The 26,981-nt window shown below is 51.0% G+C and overlaps 1 protein-coding gene across 16 annotated transcripts in view; it reads left to right on the top strand.

Annotated features, from left to right (window-relative positions):
- The window catches only part of EHMT1 (euchromatic histone lysine methyltransferase 1), a 121,311-nt gene that overhangs the window by 68,453 nt on the left and 25,877 nt on the right, over positions 1 to 26,981 (top strand). For 13 of the 16 annotated variants that reach the window (XM_021542264.3, XM_077787828.1, XM_077787830.1 and 10 more), the window contains 12 exons: positions 2,087 to 2,128; positions 8,368 to 8,545; positions 9,874 to 10,010; positions 10,792 to 10,980; positions 11,637 to 11,717; positions 13,750 to 13,870; positions 15,611 to 15,742; positions 19,323 to 19,468; positions 22,392 to 22,535; positions 24,262 to 24,488; positions 25,137 to 25,301; positions 26,352 to 26,434. In XM_021542264.3, the coding sequence (XP_021397939.1) occupies positions 2,087 to 2,128; positions 8,368 to 8,545; positions 9,874 to 10,010; positions 10,792 to 10,980; positions 11,637 to 11,717; positions 13,750 to 13,870; positions 15,611 to 15,742; positions 19,323 to 19,468; positions 22,392 to 22,535; positions 24,262 to 24,488; positions 25,137 to 25,301; positions 26,352 to 26,434 (1,645 nt within the window). The remainder of the gene's footprint in view (positions 1 to 2,086; positions 2,129 to 8,367; positions 8,546 to 9,873; positions 10,011 to 10,791; positions 10,981 to 11,636; positions 11,718 to 13,749; positions 13,871 to 15,610; positions 15,743 to 19,322; positions 19,469 to 22,391; positions 22,536 to 24,261; positions 24,489 to 25,136; positions 25,302 to 26,351; positions 26,435 to 26,981) is intronic. The other 3 variants (XM_077787827.1, XM_077787832.1, XM_077787833.1) reach the window with 3 other exon arrangements.

Below are 26,981 nucleotides of genomic sequence, written 5' to 3'. Positions count from 1 at the left end.
CAAAGGAAATTAAGCATAGCATGTAAAGTTGAGGCTCCTCCTAGCTCAGAAGCTGTCAAGGAGCTGCTGATTTGTGAGGCAGCTTGATTGCATTGCTGTGAGAATCATTACAGGGCTAAAACAGATGATATTTTCACTCCATGTCATTGGGAAATGTTGTCTCCAGAATCCTTAGGGTGGGTTTACCATCACTTAATAGAACAGAGCCCTGCTTTTTTTTTGGAGGCATAACGAGATGTCATTTGGTGCATTCATGTCGTAGTGGGGAGGGCAGAAATGGGCTTTTCCTTGTCATGGGAAAAGTTTGGTTATTTTTTGGTTCTTTGGCAGAGGTAGGGAATAGATCCAGCAACAGGCAGATCTCCACTGTAAGCAGCTGGTTTTCATTCCTGTGATGCTTTATATGACTACAGTGAGCTGTATCCTCTCATTGTGTGTCCGAGGGTGGAGGGACACTGGCCTTTAGGTCAAGGGAAGGGTTCCCAGAAATGCATGGAAGCTGCTGCAGCCTTGTCAAGGTCAGTGCAATGCATTGGTGCTGTGATCCAGCAGATCCACAGGGACCCTCAGATGTCCCCCTCATTTCAGCATAGCAGTGGTGAGGGGTGAAGGGCTCGAAGCTGGGAGTCCCTGTGGTCTGGAGCAGGGAAAGAGAGAGAAAAAAGGGAAAAGAGAGGGTGGCACCTCAGCAGGCCCACATGGGGGAAGGTCCCGTGGCTGCAGCACCACCTGTGCCTCGGGAAGCAGCTGGGAGTGCAAAGAGCACAGCAGGATCACAGACTGTGGGCACCAGGCTGGGGAGAGGGGCAGAAGCCACAGCTGCCTGCCAGGATTTCCAGCCAGCCCCCCTAACCACTCATTTCCCCTCTGCCTTGCCCTGGCTGTGTTTGAATTCTCTGCTCTCGCCCCAGCTGTGTTTCCTGGCTTGCACAGGGAAGCCCAGCTGCCATCAATCTCCCATCAGGGTGTCTCTTACCCAGAGAAAGCTTGGCAGCCCAAACTGCCTCCAGCCCCCAGTTCTGCACTGGAATTAGGCCAGGCAAACCCCCAGACCCTGATGGAATTTATCAGAGAGAGATCCCGTGGGGCTGAGCAATTGAAGGAGGCAATTCCCTCCTAAAAGGCGGCTGCTAGGTGGGGAGGGAGTGCTTCCCTCATTCATATTTTATGATACATCAGAAGAATATTTGTATTCAACCCCTTGGGCTTCGAGGTTTGTCTCTGGGAAGTGGCGTGTGGTGTTTGGGAGTGCTGGGACACAGCTCACTGGGATGGGGCTGCTCACACCACAAAAGCAGCTTCAAAAAAGCAAAGCCTGCACTTGTTGGGCTGCTCTAGAAAGTACATAGACTGTCCTCAGCTCCTCTGGGCATTTGCCTTGGGCTTAAAATAGGGAGAGAAGCAACGTTCCCAGGAAGGGTGGTGAGGAGAGGCTGTTCCCATGTTCTCTGCTCAAGCCTCTGCAGCTGAATGGGAACCCAAGATTTGATCTCAGTTCTACAAGACAATAAAACATCTGTGTGTTCAGCCTTCCTGATAATTACTATCTCATTTTCCCCCATTGTCTCTGGAATTTACATGCTATTTTCTTTGGAGCAGCAGAGTCCTTGCTAGCTGTCATTTTTCTGTCCCAATTATTTCTTTGTTGAGTTGCTTAGAGGAGGCTCCTCAGCTCAGGAGCTTTTCCTGTACCAACCTTCACACTTTCTCCCCTTCAAAGCCTCCATTAAATCAGGTGCTGTATCCCAGGAAATAAATTGTGGAAATCACCCAGGAACTGATATTACAGGACACAGTAGTTTGCTTGGCTAATATTTTTTAGGGCATTGTTGTTTTCTTGGTGAAACTATTCTTGCAGAACTGTTCTGCTTGGGAGGAGGAGGGGAAAAAGGTATTTTGCTGCCTGCAAAGTGTGAACATTTGTTCCCCCTGGCTCCTGCAGAAACCCACTGGGGCCAAAAAATTGTTTTCTGTAATCCAATAGCTGTCAGGGGACCGTGGTAACCTTTTCCTGCACATGTGAATTGGTCTCTGAAAGGAAGAAGAGACTTTTCTCACCAATTTAACCAGCTTTTTCTCTGTTTAGGAGTTGCTTCCTGAATTGGGATCGAAGCTGAATCTGAAACAGGTGACAATTTTAATTGATGTTGTCGCATGTTAAGGTGATTTTTGAACAGAGAGCATCATTCCTGCTCCCCTTCTGAATAGAGCAGTAACACAAGCAGTGCCCTTTTGGAAGAAACTTTCTTTCACTCCTAATCCATTTTACAGCCCTGTTAAGAACCTGAAAGTTTCCAGGGCCAGGCAGCAGACTGAAAGGCAAGTGTGTGTCTGTATGTGTGTCCTGTGCTGAGCTTAACTTCAGTAAAACATAAGGATACCTTTACAACATGGTAAAGGCAGTGAGAGAATCCCAGAGTTACCTTTGGAGACAGGAGGAGCAGATGGATGAATTGGAAGTCCCAAGTTGTGTTTCCTTTCCTTGGTGACTACAAGGCTGGAGTTTGGGGTGTGTGTCTTTGGTGGTATTTTTTTCTGCTGTGCAGAGGACTGGGTCAGGAAATAGTGCAAAAATCCTTTAAATGAGTGTTTTGGCCTGATTCACAGTGTGTCCCCAAAATGCCAGGTGCCAGTTTAACTGGGGGAGGCAATGTGGGCAGGGAGGAAGAGCTTGGAGCAGGAGATGCTCTCCTTATGTTGGTCTTTCTACCAATTTCATTAAACTATTCCCTTAAGTAGCATTGCCATTAAATACCTGATCCCAGAGCTTTTAAACTGCCTCCTTTGTGGTGCTGCTGTGCTGGCCTGGGCTGGGGCTGCTCTGCAGGAGCCTCTGGCTTAGGGAACAGCCTGTGGCCATCTCTTGGGGCCATGCAGGTGGCAGCCAGGGTATTGCAGGGGTCTGGGATAGCTCAGCAAGCTCTGACCCTCCCATGTGCAGGAAACATAAGCAAAGGGGCAGGGCCTGATGAGGGTGATGGAAATGGGGATATTGTGTCCTTGGGGAGGCCTTAGAAGGTCCATCCAGGAGGTGTGCTCCACTGGGCTGAAAGTGAAGTCTGTGTGTGTGAACTTGGGCAGAGTTAAATATGGAATCACAGAATATCCTGAGCTGGAGGGACTGACCAAGATCACCCAGTCCAGCCCTGTCCCTGCCCAGACCCCCAAAATCCCACCCTGGGCACCCCTGGCAGCGCTGGCCAAAGGCTCCTGGAGCTCTGGCAGCCTCGGGGCCGTGCCCATTCCCTGGGCAGCCTGGGCAGTGCCAGCACCTCTGGGGGAAGAACCTTTCCTGCTCTCCAGCCTGAGCTGCCCTGGCCCAGCTCCAGCCGTGCCCTGGCTCCTGTCCCTGTCCCAGAGCAGAGCTGGAGCTGCCCCAGGGAGGAGCTGCAGCCCCGGGGAGCTCTGCCCTCAGCCTGCCCCAGCTGAACCATCCCAGTGCCCTCAGCTGCTCCTCACGGGCCCCTCCACACCCTGCCCCATCTTCCCTGGTGGGAAATCTCCTTCAGGAGTGACAGTGCTGCCTTTGGGTTGCTGCAGAGGGAAGTGAGAGTGAAGGCTGTCGTGCAGTACATTTAACCTGATATTTAACTGCTGGTGCTGGAGGCGGCTGTGCTGGCTGGAGGTGCTGCCCCAGCTCTGACCACAGCCCACAGAAATAACAGCCCTGGCCCCAGCAGAGGGGTTGGTTAAAGTCAGGAGCCCTGGTGGCACATCTGCTCTGGGCTCCCCTCTTTCGTTTTGACTGATGTGTGATGCTCCCTTGCCTTGGGGCAGTTTGGTGCAGGAGGGGACAGGGATGAGATCCACACCCTGAGTGCTCTGCTTCAGAAACACGATTAGTGCAGGTTTGGGGCCACATCTACAATTCAGCTCAGTCTACCTGGCTGCCTAAATCACAGTTTTATGTAGATATGTGACTGCATTCACATCAGTGCAATTGCAATCAAGCCACTGTGGAATCCCCCCTCTACTGGGCACATATTAATCAGCAGTTGAAAGGTGGCTCAGCCATGCAGCTGGTCTGGTCTAGACTAAGACCAAGCCTTGCAGGTTTGTTGCTCCAAGCTGAGGCTTGATTAGGCTCCTGAAATTCAGCAGTGAAAACCACAATCCTGCAGCAGCAAAGGCAGAGCAGCACCACCACAGCTCCTACAGACACTATCATCTGCTTGTGATCAATTTTTTATAACAGACTGACATTTCTTGCTTAACTACCACTCACCAGTTGTTAGAGGCAGATGCCCCTGGGAGCTGCTGCTTTGTGCTTTTCAAAGGCAGCACCTTGGTACGAACCTCCTGACCCTGCTCCTGATGGATGGAGAGGCAGAGCTGCTCCCTGGCAGCTGCCCTGTGGCAGTGCTCTCAGCTCACCCCTCCTGCCCAGCTGGCTCTGGTTTGCAGCTCCTTGTATGCTGGAGATGAAAGTCCTGCCCAGCAGATAACTAAGAGAGCCCATAATCCAAGCCTGAGGTGGTTTCAGGCATCAAGAGCCCTTCTGCAGAGCTCTTAGAGCTGCCCTGCTCCCAGGCAGGACCTGTGCCTGTGTCCTTCCACCAACACTCTGGTTTCTCTCCCAGCTTGCTGGTTTTAGTGATGGAAAAACCCTTTAAATGCTGGGCAGTGGGAAAAATGTCATGTGGAGTTTATACAGCCAACACAAGGGTCTGTTAGTTTGTTCTGTAATTTTGCTTTCAGGGAAAAATCCAAAATAACTGAGGATATTCTGTCTTTTGCCATTTTAATAACTTCTCCCTGCTGCTGTGGGGGACTTCTGTGCCAATTATAGAAATGTGGTCGATGACATTAAAATGTAGACAGCACTTGAGTTTTAATTTTTGTAAACACATCAAATATCATGTTCTTGCCCCAGTCTAAGCAGTTTTCTTGGCTGTATTTCTCACAGTGGGGTTAGACATAGTTGTGGTCCCATTTTTGCTGTTTCCAGGCATAGCCATTACTAGAAATGTTGGAATATCTGCCCACCTTCTTCACTATTCCCTACATGAAGTTGTGACTTTCCAGTCTTTTGCATAGGATGAGCTGATAGCACCTGAGAAGCTGCAAGAAGGAAAATGTTGGCGTTGCAGTTCCTTTTTCTCTCTCATTTGCAGTCCTTTCTTGGCCTCCAGTGGCCCATAACATGTGGCCACAGGGAGCTCAAACTGCATCCTGGAGTTTCCTTTGCATGGCATTCTGCTCTCAGTACTTCTCTCAAACTGTGGACAAAACCTGTTTAATAGCAAAGATGTTTTATGTAGCTGAGAACCAGGAAAGGTGGTGAGAAAACTGACTTAAAATTTTTTTGCTGATCCTTTTTATTACAATCCTTAGATGTAATCGTTTTATAAACACAAGAAAGCTCTTCACCCCTTTCTGGGAATTCTTGTTTTTTACCATTGCTGCATATGCCTCCAAGTAAATCTTTATAGCACGAGACTTAATTTTATTTAAAAAAAATTTTAGCAGAATTGCCATGAAAAAGTCACATTTAGCTGTTGTCATGCAACCTGTTGAAGATTTTGAATTTATTTCTGTGTTGTAATTATAGAGACTGAGACAAACCCCAAGCTAATAGCATAATACTTTTAGATTTAAAAATTGGATTGTATTCTTCCACACAGCCTGGCATGACCCAAGTGTGAATTCCTGGTGTTTGGGAGTGACAACACCTTTTATCAGAGACCAGTTGAAAAAAACTGCACTTAAAGGACACAAAATGCAGCCTTTGTTTACACTTGTGCCAGACCTGCCTGTCCCAAGCTCATTTTCCTAATTTTAAGTTAGAATTGGAAAGCATTGGATATATCAGGGGACTTGGGAATTCTCAGAATAATTGTGTAGCCAAGAGTTACTGTTAACCTTTAGATCTATAAACTCAGGACTTTTAAGAGGTATAAATAGTATTGTTGAGACTATTCTTGGCATACTGTGTCCTGCACTCCTGACGTGCATTTTTAAGGGGTAGAACAACTGGGAGCAGACTCAGGAGTGATCCAGAATATGATCCTATGGCCACTTCATTTGCTCATTCTATTAAAATTATTGAAGAAAAAGTTTAAAAAGAAAAAAAAAAAACTGGTCATACTCCATAAGTATCTCCTGGGAGTGAGAGGTTCTGATGAGACAGGGCTTTTTAATTTAGTTGCAAAAACATAATGCATTTAATTATTTGACAGTGAGAGCAATTAAGCATTGGAACAACATATCAAAGGCTGTGGTGGATTTGTCGTCTTTGAAATCGTTAATCCAAGACTTGCTGCCCTTTTAGAAAAGCTGTGGCAATTGAGCCATAAGTTATGGGCTTGATGCAGGAATCATTGGCACTTTGATGGCCTTTTGCTGTGGGTCATTTCTGATTATCATTAGGGCTTTGCTGGGGCTGGCTCTGCCAGCACCACACACGTGGCACAGCCTAATTAGGGGAATCAGCCTCTTCCCTGTTTGTTCCCAAGGTCACATTGCTGGAGAGCAGTGGCTGGGCTGCCTGTCTGAACCTGAGTGCTTTTATTGCTTCCTGCTTTTTATTCCAGCCTTGCTTCCGCCTGCATTCCTCTTTCTGTTTGGGTTTTTCAGCTGTTGCTTCACAAGTCCTGTAAAGAAGAGCTCTCCTTCAAGTAGAGCAGCACTTAAACCTTAGAGTCATGGAATGCTTTAGGCTGGAAGGGGCCTTAAAAATCATCCAGTGCCACCCCTGCCACTGTCCCAGGCTGCTCCCAGCCCTGTCCAGCCTGGCCTTGGGCGCTGCCAGGGATCCAGGGGCAGCCACAGCTGCTCTGGGCACCCTGTGCCAGGGCCTGCCACCCTGCCAGGATTCCTAATTCCCAATATCCCATCTAAGCCCATCACTCTTTTTCAGTGTGAAGCCATTCCCCCTTGTTCTGGCACTCTGTGCCCTTGTGAAGAGTTTCTCTCTTTCTTGTAACTCCTTCAGGTACTGGAAGGCCACTATGGGGTCTCCCCAGAGCCTTCTCTTTTCCAGGCTGAGCAATCCAAATTCTCCCAGTCTTTCCCTGTGTTCTGCTGCTTGGTCTCATGTTTTGCTGGAGCAGCTCTGCCAGACCTGCCTGCTGTACAGCTGGATGCATTGGGATAAATCAGAGGGCAAATCCAGTGTAAAATGGCACAGCAGAGGCAGCTTTCACCCCAATGTCTGCTGGCGCTGTGGGAGAGAAGAACAAGCAGAGACTTTGTTTCATGTTCCTCCATGTGTTTCCTTGTCTCACCAGGTACCTCCTTGCTGGGCTGTGACAGGAAAATGTTTCAGTGAACTGGACTAAGGGGCCTTGCCCTGACCTTGGCTTCCCTTTGCCACACTTGACACAAAAGGCACAGGAATAAAAGCACCATCAAACCAAGCCATGGCTGTTTAAAGAATAAACACAGATGGGAAAAGGAAACACAAACACAGTCTGGACCTCTCTGTCTGAGGATTTTAGAGTATATAAAATGGAGTTAGACACACAGGAAGGGGATTGTTTCCTAAATTAGAGGAGGAAAACATTGAAATAACATCAAAAGCTGAGAAATGGCACTCAGGGACATGGCTGAGTGGTGGACTTGGTACTGCTGGGTTAATGGTTGGACTTGGTGACCTTAAAGGCCTTGTCCAACCTAGATGATTCTCTGTGAGCTGTAGGAACCCTTCCTTCATAAGCAGAGGTGCAGGATTTGACTTTGTCTTGGGAACAGGCTCAAGTCAGAGCAGGTGTGAGTGGCTGTGGTGCCTGGGAGGGGCTGCAAGAGCGACTACAAAATTCCCTTGGTTTGCAGTAGGAGCCTGGAGCCTGCCTGGGGCCTGGAATAGCAGCAGCTGGAGTGGGAATAGGGGGTTAAGGGAAGCCTGGACAGCTCTCTGTGGGTGCACCTCAGTGTCAAGGAAAGAGCTGCTTTGGCTGTGGTTGTTGTGTGCTGGGCTGGAAGGGGGAGCCTTTGCTGACGTTCTGTGGTGCCAAATGCTGTCCAAAAGGAAAATCCATTTCCTTTGCTGCCTGCTCCTCTAGAGCAGCTCTGCAGGAGTGTTGCTGAGCGTGCTTGGTGTGACAGGGAATAAGTGCTGTGGTTGAGTTGGATCCTCTTCTCCAGAGGCAGCCAGAGCTGTGTGAGCAGGGTCTGCTCCTTGTCACTGCCTCTGTGAGGTCACCTGTCACCTGCACAGCCTTCAGCCCTGGGGGAGTCAGGCTGGGGGTGTTTGGGCAAAGCCCCCTGACGTGCTGGAGGAGGGGCTCTGTGCTCCTGCTGGGAATGTGGTCCTGCCTTCAGATGAAAGGCATTTTGGTTGAGAGAAAGGAATTATATTAATTTCCTAATTTTTTAAAATTACTTATCCGATGTAAAAACTCAATTTAACTGCCTTTTGTTTTCCAGCATGTAAGTAAAGACCCCAAAGATGGGAGAGACAGCAGAGATCAGAAGGAATCCAAGGAGAAGGAGTTTGAGAACATGCTGGACTTTGTGAAGCCGTTGTCGTTGCCCTCTCTCCCGGGCCTTCACCAGTCACTACCTCAGAACCAGAGCTATGTGGCCACCACCAAGTCGCAGACAGGTAAAAAGGAAAGGGCTGGAATGTTGGAGTCCTGAGCAGCTCTCGCCTCCCAAACCTGTGTGTGGGGCTGAGAGGGAGATGAGGAGGTTAACAAGGATTAAAAGTCTGGTAGTACCTTTCTGCCACTCCTCCAGGACTCCCTTCCCTTTTTTCTACTAGAAGCTTTTCTTAGAGGAGACACATTGATCCTTTTTTCCTCTTGGATGTTCTGAAGAGGTTTCTATCAGTTCTGTAGGGCTTTGAATATCTCCGCAGCTGCTTACCAAGAATTGCAACCTTATAAATAAAATTAATTGGGTTCACAGAATTTTTTAGCTGTCTCTTGATAAATTCTGGTGAAATTTCCTTACCATGGAAGATGAAAAAATGCTTCCAAGGAATGGGCTGTGCAAGTGAAAACAGTAACAGTGGTGCTGAAGCTGGCTGTCTCTAAAAGAGCCTGCACAGAGCATCCTTCTGCTGTGCAGTCACCTAAGTCAGCAGCAGGCAGGGAGCTGCGATGTCTGGTTTGATTAGAAGGCCAAGAGGGAGACTTAACAAATTAAGACCCAATCACAGGAGTGAAAGGCATCAAACAGATTTCCATAGTAGGTGTGAAATGAGGTTAAATGGCAAGCAGCTCTTTCTGTAAGGTGTCTTTTCCTGTGTGTTCTCCAGTTATTGTCAGATTGCTTCCATTGTCAGTTGGTATTGTTGGCCTTGCAGTCTCAGTTTGAGCAATTGGATTCCATTCAGCCTCCTACAACATCAGCAGCACTGCCAAATGCAGGATAATTTAAGGATTTGATGCTGTGTGTGCTGATGGAGAGGCAGTAGTGTGCAGAGGGCACTCAGAGTTTGGGCAGCTCTGCAGCTCTGGCAGGAAGCTGTCTGTGTGTCTGCACATCCGTGTGTTGTCTTCTGCTTGACTGGTAAATAATCTGTTGGAGTGGGAAGTTTTCCCAGGTGTGATTTCATAGAATCACAGAAGGTTTGGGTTGAAGGGACCTTAAAGCCCCATCCATGCCACCCCTGCCATGGCAGGGACACCTCCCACTGTCCCAGGCTGCTCCAGCCCCAGTGTCCAACCTGGCCTTGGGCACTGCCAGGGATCCAGGGGCAGCCACAGCTGCTCTGGGCACCTGTGCCAGGGCCTGCCCACCCTCCCAGGGAACAATTCCCAATTCCCAATATCCCATCCATCCCTGCCCTCTGGCAGTGGGAGCCATTCCCTGGGTCCTGTCACACCAGGCCTTTGTCCAAAGTCCCTCTCCAGTGTAGCCCCTACTCTCTATCTCTTCCTTTCATTCCTGAGCAAACTTTGGGTTCCTTCTGCTTCTCTTTTCCAGCTGCTGCAGTATCTCGGAAGAAAAAACGGAGAATGGGAACCTATAGCCTGGTTCCCAAGAAAAAGACCAAAGTGTTAAAACAGAGAACAATGATAGAGATGTTTAAGAGCATAACTCATTCCTCTGTGGGTGCCAAGGTAAGGGCAGCAGTGAGCCCACTGCATGTGTTTGTTGTCACTTACATGTCCCTGTTTTTGGACACCAAACCCTGTGGAGGTGCAGGGATGTGCTGGCTTGTTGGGATCAGCATCTTCCCTTCTGAGTCTCCTCTTCCTTCTGGCAGCAGCTTCCTGCCCAGAGCAGCCTTGCTGCTTTGGGAATCCAGAGGGGCTGTTCAGGTACCAGCTCCTCAACAAACTTTTCCCAATGAATGTTCCCCTTCTGTCCTGTGAATCCTGGGCAACTGGAGAGATTTCAAGCATGCCCCTTTTTGGCTTGGTCCTCAAGGTCTCGTGTTGCTGCCTGAGGCTGTACAGAAAAACACTTGGTTATTTATAAAAGTTTAGACATGGATTCACTCCTGATGAAATTCTGCTTTTGCTGTGACCTGTGTCCTGCAGTTTTGGTCTTAGAATTCAAGGAGAGCAGTGCTAGGATTTCAAGGAGTGATATGAAAATCCCAGTGTGATGTAACTTCCCCTTTCATTCCCTAGAAACCTTCCTGCATCCCTGGTGGAGCTGCCCCTCCGTGCTGGAATGGGGCTCTCCCCTAACACCCCATGTGACCACGTGAGTCTGGAATGACTCCTTGTGGTCCCCAGGTCCAGCAGGGTGAGGTGACACATGGCAGGAGCTCTGGAGGGACACAGAACCAAGCTTTAGAGCTCCAAGCACAGAGGAGAATCTGGGATGGATCCAGCTGCTCTGTCCCAGGAATTGATGTTGTCTTTGTGTCTCGTGTGCTTGGGCAACATCCAGAGTGACAAGGACCTGGGGGATGGCAGCCCCCACGTGAACGGGGAAAGCATAGATGTGGACTCTGAGGAGGAGGACTCGGATGAGTTGGAAGAGGAAGATGATCATGGAGCAGATCAGGCAGCCATGTTCCCTGTGGATGACAACAGGACCTCCAAGGACAGCGCGTCGGACGCAGACAACGCCAGGAAGGTGATGCCTGTGCCCTGAGCAGGGCCTGAGGAGCAGGATGGGGTGTCAGGGATAGGAGGGGCATGGATTGAAGCAATTTCTAGGGGTTTTTTCACCTGCAAGATGACAGAAGGATCAGCAATGGTAGAGAGGCTCTTTGTGACCATTTCCTGCTTCCCATTGCACCTGTGAGGGTCTCCCCATCTCCCCCCCCAGTTCCAGCCCTACACAGTTCTGGGATCCACTCTGCAGTACCCCTACCACGTGTAGTTCTGGGATTCCCTGAACCAATAGGAGACATCTTCCCAATCTTGCTTGGAAAAGCACTAAAATAGTCTAATTGGGTTTTTTTCCCCCAAATTTTGATATGCAATACAGGCATGAGGCTGGTTTGGGATTATCAAAGAAGTTGAAATTTAGTTGGAAGACTTTATTCTGGAGTTGAATTTTCTTTTTCTCTGTCTACCATCCCCTTGGGTGTTCCATGATGTGATTGGAATTCATTGAGCTCAGTGCATGTGCAGGCTGGGGCTGGGGTTGGGTTGCTCTGATGTTTGTGGGGCACAGCAGGATGGTGGGGGTGCTCTGCTGGGATCACCAGGGTGGAGGGGGATGCTCTCTTCTGGGAGACCCGACCTGACTGACCCATTCTGTTCTTGGGCAAATGGTGGCTGCAGATCGATGATGGCGAGTCTGAGGAAGAGCAAGAGTCAGTAGAATCAGGGGAGGAGGAGGAGGATGGAGACGAGTCTGACTTGGTAAGCTGGGCTGCTAAATGTGTTTTTCAGCCCATGGCCTGTTGATAATAATTTTCCCCCCTTTGCACTGCTGCCAGAAAGAGAGAGAGGGAGCAAAGCCAAAGCCCTGCAGTTTCAAGTCTCCTTGACAAAACTCATGCTCTGAAACCGCCCACACACCGAGTATTGTTTTCCACAAGGTGCTTAACCCTGATCCGTGGCACAATTAATTACTTTCTGATGCTAACTAATGAGCTTTTGTTGTTTTCAATAAGGTGTTGACTGCTTTTAATCATTTGAATGTTAGCAGAGGTGTTTAAGGGTGCCTGAGTTCCTCAGATGCACAGTTGGCACCTGGTAGGAGCCAGCAGAGCTTTCTCACCAGCCCGAAGTTCTGCTGGGGTGGGGTTGTTTCCAGATCCACTGGCCCAGCCCACAGCCTAAATTCACTATTCCTGGTGAGCAGCTCTTACCAGAGAGACAAACAGCACTCAGACAGACAGACAGACACCCTCCTCTCCCTGGGACCTTGGTTGTAAAGCACCAGGTCAAGACTTTCAGCAGCTGCTGGGGATTTCTTCTTTTTATTTTTAGATGGTTGGTGAAGAGAATCTGATGATTTTTTTAATTTAGATTGTTTGTTGAATGTCTCTGTCTGCTTCCTTCCCTTTTCCTTAAAAACTGTCCTTCCACAGCCTCTCAAGTTGAGGAGCCAGCATTTCAGGCACCCAACTCTTCAGTCACCTTGAGAAAATCCTTGATGTTTTGAGCTGAAGGTAGAATCATGCTCAAAAAACACATCAAGAGAATCCCTGAAGCTCTTTAGGGTCTCGTTCCCTGTGCTGTGACACTGCAGCAGCCCAGGAGGAGCAGGGGTGTGCAGCCTGGCTATATTTTGGGTGGCTCAGGCCAGTCTGTTGTGTTAGCCCAGACCAAGACTTGGGCTGGAACTCACATCCAAACTCCCAGGTGGGATCTCCATGTCCTGGACAGAGGTTTGAGCTCTGCTGGGTCACTCAGCTCCCAGACAGGACTGGCTCACACACAAAGCTCTCTCCCACGAGCAGAGTGATGCAGTTGGGGTAAAGCCACGTGCTGAGCCCACACTCAGGGATTTTGGGACAGCCCAGACACCCTGGAGAGCCAGGACTTGGCTCCATGTGTTCCCTCACTGGGACAGCAGAGCCTGGCACAGCTGCTGTGGAGGTGGGGCCTGATCGAGCTGCTGGTGGTGGTACCTGGAGGTTTTTCCAAGGCTTTGCTGACAGCTGGATAAGCATCAGGAGCTGGGAGTTTCAGTCTGAATATGAATTTTATGATTGATATATTAAACCCTGGTAGGGTTGAGGTGCCTGATTCCTGTTCTGATGTTGACTTTGAAACCCCACCCCAGAAAACTGAATTTTTTTTAAACCAAAACCCAAAGTCTGTTGAGATTCATACATGTGGCTGAGTATTTGCTGCATGATTGGTCTGTGCTGCCCTGTTCCTGGCTCAGGAAGGGGTCTGCTCTGCTGCTCTGGAGTTCAGTTCCCCTGGGTCCACTCCAGCCCTGCCAGGTGGCCCTTCAAGTGCAAAGTGGGTTTTTTTTTGTGGAGAAACATGAATATTTTAGTTTGAAAACCCAACTGCCAGAGCTCAAGAAGCGTTGGAACAACCCTCTGAAGCACAGGGTGGGGTGTTTGTGCAGAACCAGGAGCTGGACTTGGTGGTCTTTGTGGGTCCATTACAGCTCAGGATATTCCGTGATTCTACAATTATTTTTTGGGAGAAGCTGGAAGTGTACACGTGCCTGCCCACTTGCAGTGCTGCTCATGAGCGTGGTGTGAGGGCCTCCATGGAAGAGAAAGTGCAGCCTGCCCTGCTGAACAGACAGGAAATCCACCCACACGTGTGCCTGAGTTTCCTTTTCAGTGCTATAAAGGCATCTTAGCACCCCTTGGTTTCAAAGCCCTGGTCCTTCTCACACAGCTCGAGCTGGGTGAGGGCTGTTCCACAAAGGGACCCTGGTGCCACCATGCCTGATGTGCACGTGGCCTCTCTGGTTCTTCAGAGCTCCGAGTCCAGTGTCAAGAAGAAGCTGCTGAAGAGGAAAGGGAAGACGGACAGTCCATGGCTGAAACCCACCCGCAAGAGGAGGCGGAGGAATAAAAAGAAACAAGGCGGTGTGCTAGGTAATTAAAGGGGTTTTGTTCCTAAATTCCACCCCACTGAGCCTCCCAGGTGCAGGGGGAAGGACCTGAGGCTTGTAAATCTGCAGTTTCACTCTTCCTTCCTGAGGTTGGGCTGTGATAAGCCAGGCTGTGAACTTGCCCCTCACTGGCAGGAGCTGCTGGTGTCACTGTCACAGCAGAACTCGTGGCTTTGTCCTTGGAATGCTGGAGGAACTTCATTTTGTTCAGCAATCCATTTATTTTAGAGTATCCCAAAAAGGCCCCGTGAGGCTTACAAAAAGGAGGAAGAGGAATTTTATATGGGGAGATAGTGACAGGACAAGGGGGAATGACTTCAGACTGAAAGACAGGAAATTGATGTTATCCATACAGGAGAAATTTTTCCCTCTGAGGGTGGGAAGGCCCTGGCACAGGGGTGGCTGCCCCTGGATGCCTGGCAGTGCCCAAGGCCAGGCTGGACAGGGCTGGGAGCAGCCTGGGACAGTGGGAGGTGTCCCTGCCATGGCAGGGGGTGGGAATGGGATGGGCTTTAAGGTCCCTTCCCACCCAGAGCAGTCTGGGCTTGTGTGACGTGTCCATGTGGACTCCTGTCCCATGAGCTCAAGGAGCATGTTTAGATGCAGAAGGAGAAGAAAGAACCACCCTGGAATAGTGCTCCATCGCTGTTGTGTGGGTGCTTGTGCAGCTGACTGGAATGTGCAGCTTGGCTTTGCTCCTTGTGGAAGAACCCAATGTTTGGAAGGAGCTGCCTCGGGCCCATCTCAAGTGTGGGTGTTGTTCAGGGGATCCCTCTTGTTTGTCCCAAGTCACTGAGCACCAGAGAAGGTTTCAGTGAGCTCTGGTGAGAGGCAGGAGTGCAGGTTGGATGTGATGCTTCTTCTTTGGGAAAGGTAACAACATGGGAGAGATAAAGTGGATAGTGCAGCTGTGCCTTCAGCCTCATTGCTGAAGTGTCATACATCCACTGCCACCAAAAGATTTATTTTTATTTTTCTGGGTTGCTAATTCAGTGCAAAAAGGTCATTTTTGTATCAGCAGCTTTTTGGTACTTCTAAGTGAATTGACCATTTTTCAGCCCCTGCTCTGTCACTCACCTGACTCACTCCTCTTCCTCCCAGGGTGCCATGGGGACCCATTATCCCTGTCACAGCAAATATCTAATTCTGCATTTCACATGCAGGCTGGTTTTCTGCCCCTTCAGTAAGGTGGGAGCTGGTCTGGAAGGGTAACCAAGCTCTCTTGGCCAGGCTGGACTGGCAGGAGCAAAGCAGGAGAGAAGTGAAGCCAAGGGAGTGGAGAGACACTGTCAGTTCCCTCTCCCACGATCTCTTCCCAGCTCTGCTCACTTCGAGGCACAACTTTACTTTTTTGTGTCCCCCTCCCACTCAGCTGGGTTCACCTGTCTCATCCTCCTCCTGAGCTGCAGCTGGCTCTGCCTGGCCAGCGTGTCCCTGAGCCCTGTGCAGCACCTGGGGGCAGGAGGCTGCTCAAGCCCTGCTTCATCCCTTCCTTGTGCCCTTGCAGAGCCTGAACTCATCTCATTTATTCCCTTTTCTTGGTCCCTGCCCGGGTGGAGGTGGAAGCTCAGTGTGAGCAGAGCAGTGCCCGGCCATGCCCAGGTGTGGTGGTGGCACATTCCGTGTGCTCTGCCCTCATGGCTCCCCGGTGATCCTGCCCAGCCCCACAGCCGTGGGGTGGCTTTTCCTGTGGGGTGTGTGTGAATCCCCTGTTCCCACCCAGGTGCTGAAGCCTACAAACCCTCGCTGGGCAGCAGGGAGGGCCCCAGCCAGGAGAACAGCATGGAGTACATGGAGGTGTCCCTGGATTCCCTGGACCTCCGCGTGAAGGGGATCCTCTCCTCGCCAGCGGGAGGTCAGTGCTCGGCCTGGGCTTGGCTTTGGGGTTGGAGCTGGAGTTGGGGATGGGTTTGAGAGGAGATTGGCTTGGGGTCGTCGTTGGGTTTGGGGTTGGGATTGGAGCTGGGTTTGGGGTCAGGGCTGGGTTTGTGTCTGAGTTTGGGTTTGGGGACAGGGCTTGGTTTGGGGTCTGGTTTGAATTTGAATGTGGGGCCAGGTTTGGGGTTGGGACTATGTTTGGGGTTGAAGTTGTGTTTGGGGTCAGGTTTGGATTTGGGTTTGGGGCAGGGTTTGGATTTGGGGTCAGGTTCAGGGTCGGGTTTGGGGTCGGGTTTGGATTTGGGGTCAGGTTTGGGGCAGGGTTTGGATTTGGGGTCAGGTTTGGGTCAGGTTTGGGGCAGGGTTTGGGGTCAGGTTTGGGACAGGGTTTGGGGTCGGGTTTGGGGCAGGGTTTGGGGCACGGTTTGGGGTCAGGTTTGGGGCAGGGTTTGGATTTGAGGTCAGGTTTGGATTTGGGTCAGGTTTGGGGCAGGGTTTGGGGTCGGGTTTGGATTTGGGGTCGGGTTTGGGGCAGGGTTTGGGGTCGGGTTTGGGGCAGGGTTTGGGGTCGGGTTTGGGGCAGGGTTTGGGGTCAGGTTTGGGGCAGGGTTTGGGGTCGGGTTTGGGGCAGGGTTTGGGGTCGGGTTTGGATTTGGGGTCGGGTTTGGGTCAGGTTTGGGGTCGGGTTTGGGGCAGGGTTTGGGGTCGGGTTTGGGGCAGGGTTTGGGGTCAGGTTTGGGGCAGGGTTTGGGGTCGGGTTCGGATTTGGGGTCGGGTTTGGGTCAGGTTTGGGGTCAGGTTTGGGGCAGGGTTTGGGGTCGGGTTTGGGGCAGGGTTTGGGTCAGGTTTGGGGCAGGTTTGGGGCAGGTTTGGGGTCGGCTTTGGGGCAGGGTTTGGGGTCGGGTTTGGATTTGGGGTCGGGTTTGGGGTCGGGTTTGGGGCAGGGTTTGGGGTCGGGTTTGGGGCAGGGTTTGGGGTCGGGTTTGGATTTGGGGTCGGGTTTGGGTCAGGTTTGGGGTCGGGTTTGGGTCAGGTTTGGGGCAGGGTTTGGGTCAGGTTTGGGGTCAGGTTTGGGGCAGGGTTTGGGGTCGGCTTTGGGGCAGGGTTTGGGGTCGGGTTTGGATTTGGGATCGTGTTTGGGGTCGGGTTTGGGGCAGGGTTTGGGGTCCCTTTGTTCGGCGGGTGGCGCCGTGCGGGGCCCCGGCTGCCCCCTGGCGGCCACAGAGAGCGCAGAGCAACGGGAATGGGGCGGGATTGGGATGGGATGGGGTTAGGGATCGGGATTAGGGATGGGATGGGGTTAGGGGTCGGGATTAGGGTTGGGATGGGGTTAGGGATTGGGATGGGGGTTAGGGATCGGGATTGGGATGGGATGGGGTTAGGGGTCGGGATTAGGGATGGGATGGGGTTAGGGGTCGGGATTAGGGATGGGATGGGGTTAGGGATCAGCATTAGGGATGGGATGGGATGGGTTTAGGGTTTGGGATCAGGATTAGGGATTGGGATGGGATGGGATGGGGGTTAGGGATTTGGATCGGGATGAGGGGGAAGATAGGGCTGGACTGGGGATGAGTGTTGGGATACGGAAGGGGATGGGGATGGGTCTGGATTGGGGATAAGGCTGGATATGGGTCTGGGTTGGGGATGAGCATTAGAGATTGGGATGGGGTTGAATGCATCTGGGATGAGAATGAGGAGGTGGGGATGGGGCTGGGCTGGGGGTGAGCATGAGAATAGGGATGGGGCTGGGATGGGGATGAGTGTAGGGATGGGGCTGGGATAGAAATGGGGATGGGTTTGGAATGGGGGTGAGGCTGGGGATGTGGGTGAGGATAGGGAGGGTGCTGGGATGGAATGAGGCTGTAGATGGGATCCCAGTTCCAGTGAGGCACGTTAGCTCAGGGATACTCTCACCAAGGGTCCAAGGTACTGCCCCAGCCCTCCTGTCCCACTCAGCAGCTCCTCTCCATTCCCTGAAATATGCTGAATCAGCATCCCCCCAGAATTGCTGCTGCTGCCCCTCAGGAATGGCTCGTTCAGCCCTTGGAGGAGGAGGGGCTGGTGCTGGGCCCTGGGTGCTGAGCCCCAGCTGCTGCTCCCAGTGCTGAACTCTCCTCAGATCCAGCATCCCCTGGCTGCATCCGCCCGTCTGCCCCACTGCTCCCTCAAAGCTTGTCTGGCTCCTTTGATAGAGGCACATCAAAGAGAGGGTGGGAGCCTTCCCCAGCAAGGGAGGGTCAGGAGGGATGAGGGATGCTTTCACCAGAGCCTCTGGATGTCAAACAGATTAGGGAAATGACAGCTCGGAAGGCAAGGAATGAGCTTTGTGATTTGTGCTCCCAGAGAAAACTCTTAAACCTTTAAGATCTTGACAGGATTTTACATGAAAACAGTGAGGACTTTCCCTGGCCTTGTATGTCTTGAAATATCCCTTTGCTAGGTTTGGGCTTGTAACTTGTTGGCTCAAGGAATTCCTGATGGGATGAAAGGGGTTTGTGCTGGGCTGGCAGGGTCAGAGCCACGGGCAGGATGCTCTGGGGGAAGGCTGCCATTGCCAGGGCAGCTGAAGAGGAATCTCCCTCAGGGATGAGGTTAAATCTGCAAAACCTCCCAGCAAGAGAAGTCTCCATTCCCATTCAAAAGCTTGAAAAATAGCAGCAAGCTTCCTTCTCAGTGTGAGTCAATCCCAGAGCAGTGGGCAAGGAAAGCTCGGGATAAAAGCTTCAGGGTGAACCAGCCCCAAGGCCAGAGGATTCTGTGTTGCAAACATTGCAGAGATGGTTTGGTGCAGGCCTGGAAGAGGAGGGTAGGACTGGAATCAACCCTTTTGTCACTAGGCCAATGTTTGTCAATCCTGGGGAACCCAGTAGTTGATTTGAATCCAGAGGAACCACAGGAATATTCCCACAGTGACCCTCCTTGAAAGCCCTCATCCACCTTTCCATAGGCTTGTAAGTGTTCAACATCTGAGAGATGAGGAAAAGGCAAGAACATTGGAGCATCTTGCTGCTTTCTTTTCACTGGTTTGTTCTCTTTCCAAAATAAGCAATTTGTGCTTGGCTGACACCAAACAGTCCCAGGAATTTTGTTTTCCCATCTGTGTAATAAGCTTTGCAAATAGGAGTTTGTGCTTTCGTGATGATCTCTATTTATCACTCCACTGCCTATTCAAATTTCTAGCTCTGAGTGGTTTCCTGCAAATTTCCTGGTGCCAGAGCCCAGTGTTGTGGGGAGGGGAGAGAGGCTGATAAAAACCTGCACCTCATTGCTTTGCCTTTTTGAGGTTTTCTCAGAATAAACTGATCTTAACTTATCACTCTTGATCTCAGCACATTCAGCTGAGTGTGGCTGGACTGGGAAAAGTGCAGGAGGCTTTTGCAAACTCCAGCTGGCGTAAAAGGGTCTCTTTTACAGGGTGGTGCTAAAGCCTGGAGAGCATTTCAGGACATGGAATGGGAAGATGTCACAGGACATGGCTGGTGTTGGTGGACTGAATCCTTTCTCCTGGCAGAGAACTGGAGTTAATTCACTTAATTCACTGTTTTTCTGTGCCCCAGGTCTCTCCAATGGCCCTGAAGCAATGGAAGTGGATGGTCTGCAGGAAGTGCCCCTGTGTAGCTGTCGAATGGAAACCCCCAAAAGCAGAGAGATCACCACGTTAGCCAACAACCAGTGCATGGCCACGGAGAGCGTGGATAACGAGGTAGGAGCCTGTCCTTTAGCTCCCCACAGCCTTTCCTGCTGAGGACAAGGCCACAAAGAGTGAAAAGCTGTGCCAGGAGCACGTGTGGGGTCATGCAGGGGCTCTGGGCCTGCTAGACTGGGACCCACTGGTGTGAGGAATGGCAGGACTGTCCCCCTCGCTCAGCTGAGGGTTTCAGCACTCTGTGCATGTCCCAGCACTCTGTGCCTGTCCCAGCACTCTGTGCCTGTCCCAGCACTGGGGTGAGGCCTCTGGGAAGGGAGCAGCTGCTGTGTCTGCACTGGGAGAGGCTCTGGGTGGTTCTCTCAGGCTGGTCCTGGCCTGTGTGGCTGGATCTGGTTGATGTGACATTCACACTTCAGGTCCCATGGGCTCAAATACAGGAACCTGCATCAGAGAGAGAAAATCCAGTCAAGGATTTGAGCTGGTTTGCCTTGACTGTGAAGGAACTGCTGCAAACCTTTCTGTGGCCGGGTGTTGAGTTCAGGAGCTTGGCATGGCCTCTGCTGCCCCAGCCTTTCTCTCTCCTCCTCTTTCTGTCCCAAAGCTTCCATGTCCTGGCAACTGTGCAGCCCCAGTCTGACTGCCTGGCAGGGATTGCACTCGATGCCTTTGGGTCACAGCTGGGCTGCTTGGGTTCTGCTGGTTCCAGAAGTGTGGAAGGAAGTGGCAGAAGTGACTCCACTCCAAAAATCTGGAAAGTGAGAACTGCAGGACAGGAATGCTCTTGATGGATTCTCCTTTTACTGGGAGGCACTTGGGTTCCTTTTCAGCTCCAGCCTCACTACAGCACTCTCACACTCACCAGTGGTAGAACAAGGAATGAGAATATCCCTAGTTCTCCTCTAGGATTCCAGGAGAAGGGTGGATGGAGGGACAAAGGGATAATCAGGTTTGTAGACCAGCTCTGCTTCTCTTGGTATGTGCTGATACCTGTAGAGAGAGGAATTTCCAAAGAATGGCAAAATTGTTTCATTAAAGAGAAAATGTCCTGGGAGACTCATCATAGACAGGGGGGACCCCAGGGTTTCTAAACAAACACAAGGTGTGTGAAAGAATTCCTGCTCCTCGCTATGGTGAGTTGACAGTTCTGTCCCTGAATAAATCACAGGGAGGAACAGCAAAGACCATGCTTGATGTTGGATTCTTTTTGATAATGGGATAAGTGACTCAGAGATGTTAGAGGAATATTATATGCGTGAATAGTGGCTTCTCCAGACTGTCATGTCCTTGGAGAGTGTTATAAATAGTTCTGAGCACCTGCTGCACTCTCTAATGGTTGCAAAATAGCAATTAATCATGTTGAACTTGTTTTAGGGTTTCTAACAAAAAGTGTGGCATAGCAGTGCAGGGTCTTGCTCACATAGGTAATGCAGCTTTCCACATGTCAATGGAATTTTCTCACCTCAGTAAAATTCCTCCTCAGGAAAAGATCAATGGTCCCCTTGTGCCACCACTGCAGCCCCTGGGCTCGGGGTGGTGACAGGGATCAGTCTGGCCAAGGTGTTCCAACCACAGAAGTCTTTGCAGCTGGAATTTGGGAAAGCTGAACTGGAGATGCTGGGGTAGATGATGAGCCTAGGTTAAAATCCATTCTCTTTTCCTACAGGGATGTTGCGTCTGCAGGGGTGGAATTAAAATAAATAGAGAGAAAGTTTAGTTTTGTTGAGAAAAAGCAGCAAATCCTTGGCTGGAGCAGAGGGACAGTCTGTGGCACTGAGTCCCTGACTGTCATGAGCACAATTAATTCTACACCTTCCCTCCAAGGGACCCTTCCTTGGAGCAGCCTTTCACCTTGATATTCCTAGTTTATAAATTTCCTTTACCAGGTATTTGGGGAAAGCAAGATTATTATCAAGGGGAGCTTGAAACAGACACAAAGAGTGTTGTGTCCTGCTGGCAGGTGACAGCTGGGCTGGAACAGTGGTGGCTGTAGGAGATGCTGCTCCCTCTTGGTGCAGCAGAGCAAGGAACACTGGCTGGGGACAGAGAGCCCCAATTTTGGAACCTGCTGCCAGTAAAAGGACAAGGTGGACCATAAGAAAGCATGGAATGGTAGGAAAAGGGGGATGGCTTCAAGCTAAGGAGGACAGGTGAAGATTGGGAAGAAATTTTTCCCTGTGAGGGTGGGCAAGCCCTGGCACAGGGTGCCCAGAGCAGCTGTGGCTGCCCCTGGATCCCTGGCAGTGCCCAAGGCCAGGCTGGACAGGGCTGGGAGCAGCTGGGACAGTGGAAGATGTCCCTGCCATGGCAGGGGTGGAAGTGGATGAGCTTTAACGTTCCTTCCAACCCAAACCATTCCATGATTCTGTGATCCTCTGATTTTTAAGCCCAGAGCTGTAGATTGGTGAAATCCTTTGGAAAACCTGCTCCAAACATGACTTTAGCTGAGCTCTCATGAAAGCCTGGCTCTTCATCCCTGTGGTCTGGGCAGGGGCCAGTGCTGGAACCAGTACAGACGATAACTTCGCTGGCAATGAGGAGCAATTATTTCTCCCTTTATCTTCCTGTGACTGGGAGTTTTGAGCAGTAACAAGATTTAGTGTGTATGGTCTCCTTCTCTTGGTCACTGACACCCGCTCTTCCTGGCAAGAGGAGAGTGTGTGTTGTGTGAGTCAGGCCCCTGGGACTGCCCCTTCTGCTGCTTGGCTGTTGCCTATTTCCAGTTATGATTTTGTTGTTGTTGTTGCAAGGAACAAATGACTCGGGGTGCGCATGCATGTTAGTTAGTAAATGATGCATTCCTTCCTGAGAGCAGCTTTCACAGCTTCCTGCTGCACTGCTAATGCTCTCTGGCACACAGCTGAATTCCTGTGAACAAGCCAGGGCTCCTCGAGGCAGTGTGCAAAATCTTCCTCTGCACAAGCACAGGGAGTGTTGTGGTCTGCAGTAATTTCATTGCCTTTAATTTCTCCTGTTCCAGCTGGGCCGATGCACAAACAGTGTGGTTAAGTATGAACTGATGCGCCCGTCTAACAAAGTCCAGCTTTTGGTGCTGTGTGAGGACCATAGAGGGAGGATGGTGAAACACCAGTGTTGCCCTGGCTGTGGATACTTTTGCACTGCAGTAAGTTCGTGCTCTCAATCCAGGGAAGGGGGTACCTGTTGCAACAGCTGGAAGCTGAAGGTGGAGATGGTCCCTAAAGGGGTGTCCTGACTTCCTGGCATCAGCCCCACCTCGTTCCACAGCACATCAGGAGGTGTTTTCAATAGGAATGTGTGTGAGGGCAGCTGAAATCATCACCTTTATCTTCCTGGAGACCCTCAAGGGGTGTTACCAAGGGGATTTCACATGCTGGAAGTCTTGCCTTTGGAATTTCTTTGGAACAAGGGTTTGTTGTTTTTCTTGGTGTACGGATCAATCACATCCAAAAAATGTCTTAGCTTGGTTTGTAGGGGAAACTGTGCCCCCTCCTCTGTGTTCCCTCAGGATGGGGAACCTGAGTAATGGCACTGGACCAAGGCAGTGTTGGAGATCTCAGTTAGATTAGATATTAGAAAGATCAAATATTAGGAAGGAATTCTCCCATCTGAGAGTGATGAGGCCCTGGCACAGGGTGCCCAGAGCAGCCATGGCTGCCCCTGGATCCCTGGCAGTGCCCAAGGCCAGGTTGGTCAGGGCTTGGAGCAGCCTGGGGCAGTGGAAGGTGTCCCTGCCCATGGCAGGGGGGTGGAACCAGATGAGATTTAAGGTTCCTTCCAACACAAATCACTCTGTGATGTCCTGCTGCTTCTTCCACCTGTTCCACTGAGGCTTTTAAGGGACTTGGTGCAGTCCTTTAGTGGTCAGTGCCCTGCTTTCCCTGTGGATAAAGCTGAAGGGCACCAACTGAGGCCTCATGGAGTGATGGTGAGGCTTAATTGTGTGATGCTGGTATTTTTCAAGATGACTCAAGGAAAGATGCTGCAGTTGTCTCAAGCATTATTGTAGTAAGTGGAGCCGTCCTGGGTTTTCTTGCTGAGTCAAAGATCATTTAGAAGATAAAATCCTCAAACCCCTTCAAGGCATTTGCAAAGCTGAAATAGAGTTAATTAGATTGCTTGGGAAGACTGGATTCAGGAGAAGAGGGGGTTTGGCTGGCCTTTCCTTGCACTCTCTTCCATCTCTCAGTGCTGTGTGCTGGTGCACAGAGGTGAACCTGGAGTGTTTGTCTGTGCCACCATCACCAACCCAGAGCACAGCAGGGCTTCAGGCAGCACTGACACCACAGGCAGGACTTCTGGGCTCCTGCACAGCAGTTGCAGGGACTTTGCTAGAAAGGGAAAATAATTTTAAGAGGAATTGCCCAGTTTGTTGCATGAGCAGCGAGCTTGTTTGGGTTAATTAGGCTTGTCCAGGCAGAAGAGTCAAATAATTTGGGTTACAGTGGGGTCAGTGACAGATTCATGCAGTTCTTGAATGTTTTGTGTAAGCTGTGTTTCAGGTAGCTTTAATGCTGGCTCAGCACAGGTCTGAAGGTTTCTTTTCCAGTTTTGGGGGCGTCCTTACAGTGCACTGGCACTTCTAGAGACACAAGCGAGAACTTCAAGCGTTAGAGGGAAGAGCTGGAAATCGGGACTTCTTTGTTCTGTTTCCCAAGCACAATTCCAAATCTTGCTTTGCAGTCCTTAACCAAGTGAGTTTTTCCCCCTTTACCTTGGTTTTGTTCTCTTCTAAAGAAGTGGCAGTGCTTGCTTTACTGTACTGGACGCAGCAGGGCCGAGAGAGGTGGTGAGAGGAGTGGCATGGAGCATGTGAAGGGGCGAGGCGCGGGCCGAGCAGGGGCTGAATTCCTTCTCTGTGGTTTTTTAAGGGCACTTTCATGGAGTGTCAGCCCGAGAGCAGCATCTCCCACCGCTTCCACAAGAGCTGTGCCTCGCAGGTGAACGACACCAGCTACTGCCCTCACTGCGGGGAGGAGGCCTCCAAGGCCAAGGAGGTGACAATAGCCAAGGCTGACACCACCTCCACGGTGTCCCTGAGCTACGAGCAGCAGAAACCCGCCGCTGTGGAGGGCAGGGCCGACACCACCACGGGGAGGTGAGCTCGGGGGGATCTCAAACCTCCTGCCAGACCAGCATTTGGTTTGAATTGGGCTCAACTTTGAGGAATGGTTGGGCTCCTCCCGATGAGCTGGGTGCTGCCTGGGCTGGCTCAGCTGCGGGAATCTGCAGGGTTGTTTTGGGTCGCTCGCTGCCCCAGAGCTGAGGCAGAGGCTCTGGAGGTTGGGGGGTTCAGGAGTTAAACCATTCCTTCCTCTTACTGTTAGGAATGGAATAATAGTGGAATTAGTTGTTGTTGTCAGGTTTGCTAAGTGACAGCCATTCCCATCTGCAGCTCCTGACTCTCACCCGTGAGAGGAGGAAAACACAAATCAAACCAGCCCTGTGTTGAACTCTGCTCTGACTCCCATGCCATATGGGCTTGTGTAGGTGGCTTTAAGACTTGCCACATGTGCCTTGGTCTCCTGTAGCATGGAGTACATCAAGATGTAGTCAGAGGGCAGTGCAATTCCTTACTGGGCAAGTTCTTACCAAAAAAGCTGTCAAATATATTGCTTTGGGTTTTGATTTCAGTTACACTTATCTGTGTTTAAAATGCATTTGCTTTTCTTTTTTGGCATAAGAGAAACATTGTTGTGTATTTTTAATGGTTGTGCTTTGGCTATCTCTCATTTCTCCTCTTCAGTGGCACTGGGACGAGGTTGTCAGAGGAAGACAAGCCAGAAAGTTCAGCTGCTGAAGGGTTTGACATCCCTGGGTCTTCAGTTTTTCCAAAGCCTACTACTAGCTTGACCCAGGGACCAGTGAAAGAAACCCTGGAAAGTGCCCTGATTGCCCTGGACTCTGAAAAGTAAGCAAAAGACCACTGGGGTCACTCCGGTTCCCAGCAAAGTTTCTTAGCCTAGTGAAAAGGAGATTTAGCTTTTCTGGATCTTTGTCCAACTCTGAGCTTTTTTTTCTTCACTTCACTCATTAGTCATCCCCAACAGATTTGGGAGAACTGTAACAGCTCTAAATGTCTTATTGATTTCTCTGGAGGATTTCATTTTCCACTGGCTCTTCAGCTGCAGCTGTAACTTCTGGGCTCCTGTTCACAGTAATGAGACCCAGAATGTGTTGCTGAGCAGCACTGAACAGATCCAGCCCTCACTGGAACAGGACTGTCTCGGGCTGGAGCTGGAAGTTTTAAAGACTCCTTCTGGAAATTTGTTTTTCTGGAGCTGTACACTGAAGCTGTATCAGAGAATCACAGAAAGTTTGGGTTGGAAGGGACCTTAAATCTCATCCACTTCCACCCCTGCCATGGCAGGGACACCTCCCACTGTCCCAGGCTGCTCCTAGCCCTGTCCAGCCTGGCCTTGGGCACTGCCAGGGATCCAGGGGCAGCCACAGCTGCTCTGGGCACCTGTGCCAGGGCCTGCCCAGCCTCCCAGGGAGGGATTTCTTTCATATATTTAATCCTAAATTTCCTGGCTTTCAGTTTGAAGCCATTCCCCGTGTCTTGTCCCTCCATCCCTTGTCCCCAGTACCTCCCCAGCTTTTTTGGAGCCCCTTCAGGCCCTGCAGGGGCTCTGAGCTCTCCCTGGAGCTTCTCCTCTCCAGGTGAGCACCCCCAGCTCTCCCAGCCTGGCTCCAGAGCAGAGGGGCTCCAGCCCTTGGAGCATCTCTATGGCCTGTCTGGATTCACTCCAGAGCTCCACGTCCTCCCCGTGTTGGGGACCCCAGATTTGGAGGCAGCTCTGCAGGTGGGGTCTCACCTGAGCACAGGGGCAGAGCTCTCCAGCCCTGCTGCCCACGCTGGGGATGAGCCCAGAGCTCTGCCAGGCCCAGGGGTGGCAGTGAGGGGTGACACTCCTGTTCTTCCCTGGGCATTAATTCTGCTCTCTCCCCGCTCCTGCAGGCCCAAGAAGCTGCGGTTCCACCCGAAGCAGCTGTACTTCTCTGCCAGGCAAGGGGAGCTGCAGAAGGTGCTGCTGATGTTGGGTAGGTGCCTCCTGCCCTGGCCTCCTGTCTGGCAGCACTCCCAGCTCCTGCCAGGCAGTGCCAGCGGCCACTTCCCAGCATGGCACCACGTCACCTTCCCATGGGGAGGGACTCGGAGCAGAGGCTCCTGTGGGTGATGTGTCACTGGGAAGGCTTCATCTCTCTGGGAAATGTGCACTGCTCCCCACGTGTGTCTGCATCTGAGCGTGGTTCCTCCACACCAGCTGGTTGTGTCCCCACAATGACCTCCATCTGGTTTGTCCCATCCCCTCTCCATGCCTGGGGTACATATTTGCATCCAGTAGAGAGGGAATAGATTTAATAGATTTCAATTTAAACCAAGACCCATCAGCAAGAAAGCAGAAGGGAAGAGCCTTCAACCATGGGGTTTGTTTTGGGGCACAGAGGTGCCTATCACCTTTGTACTGCTGAACTTGTTTCTAGCATCCAATATTCCCCAGGAACTTCCCCTTCTGAAGGACAAAATGTTTCCTCAGGATGCTTCCTTTTCACTCCAGTACTTTGCTGTACATTTTTGGATGCTCTC

The sequence above is a fragment of the Lonchura striata genome, chromosome 22 (genome assembly GCF_046129695.1).
Source record: "Lonchura striata isolate bLonStr1 chromosome 22, bLonStr1.mat, whole genome shotgun sequence".
Taxonomy (NCBI): domain Eukaryota; kingdom Metazoa; phylum Chordata; class Aves; order Passeriformes; family Estrildidae; genus Lonchura; species Lonchura striata.
The sequence above is the reverse complement of the archived record's forward strand: the minus strand, read 5'-3'. Positions and strand labels throughout refer to the sequence as shown.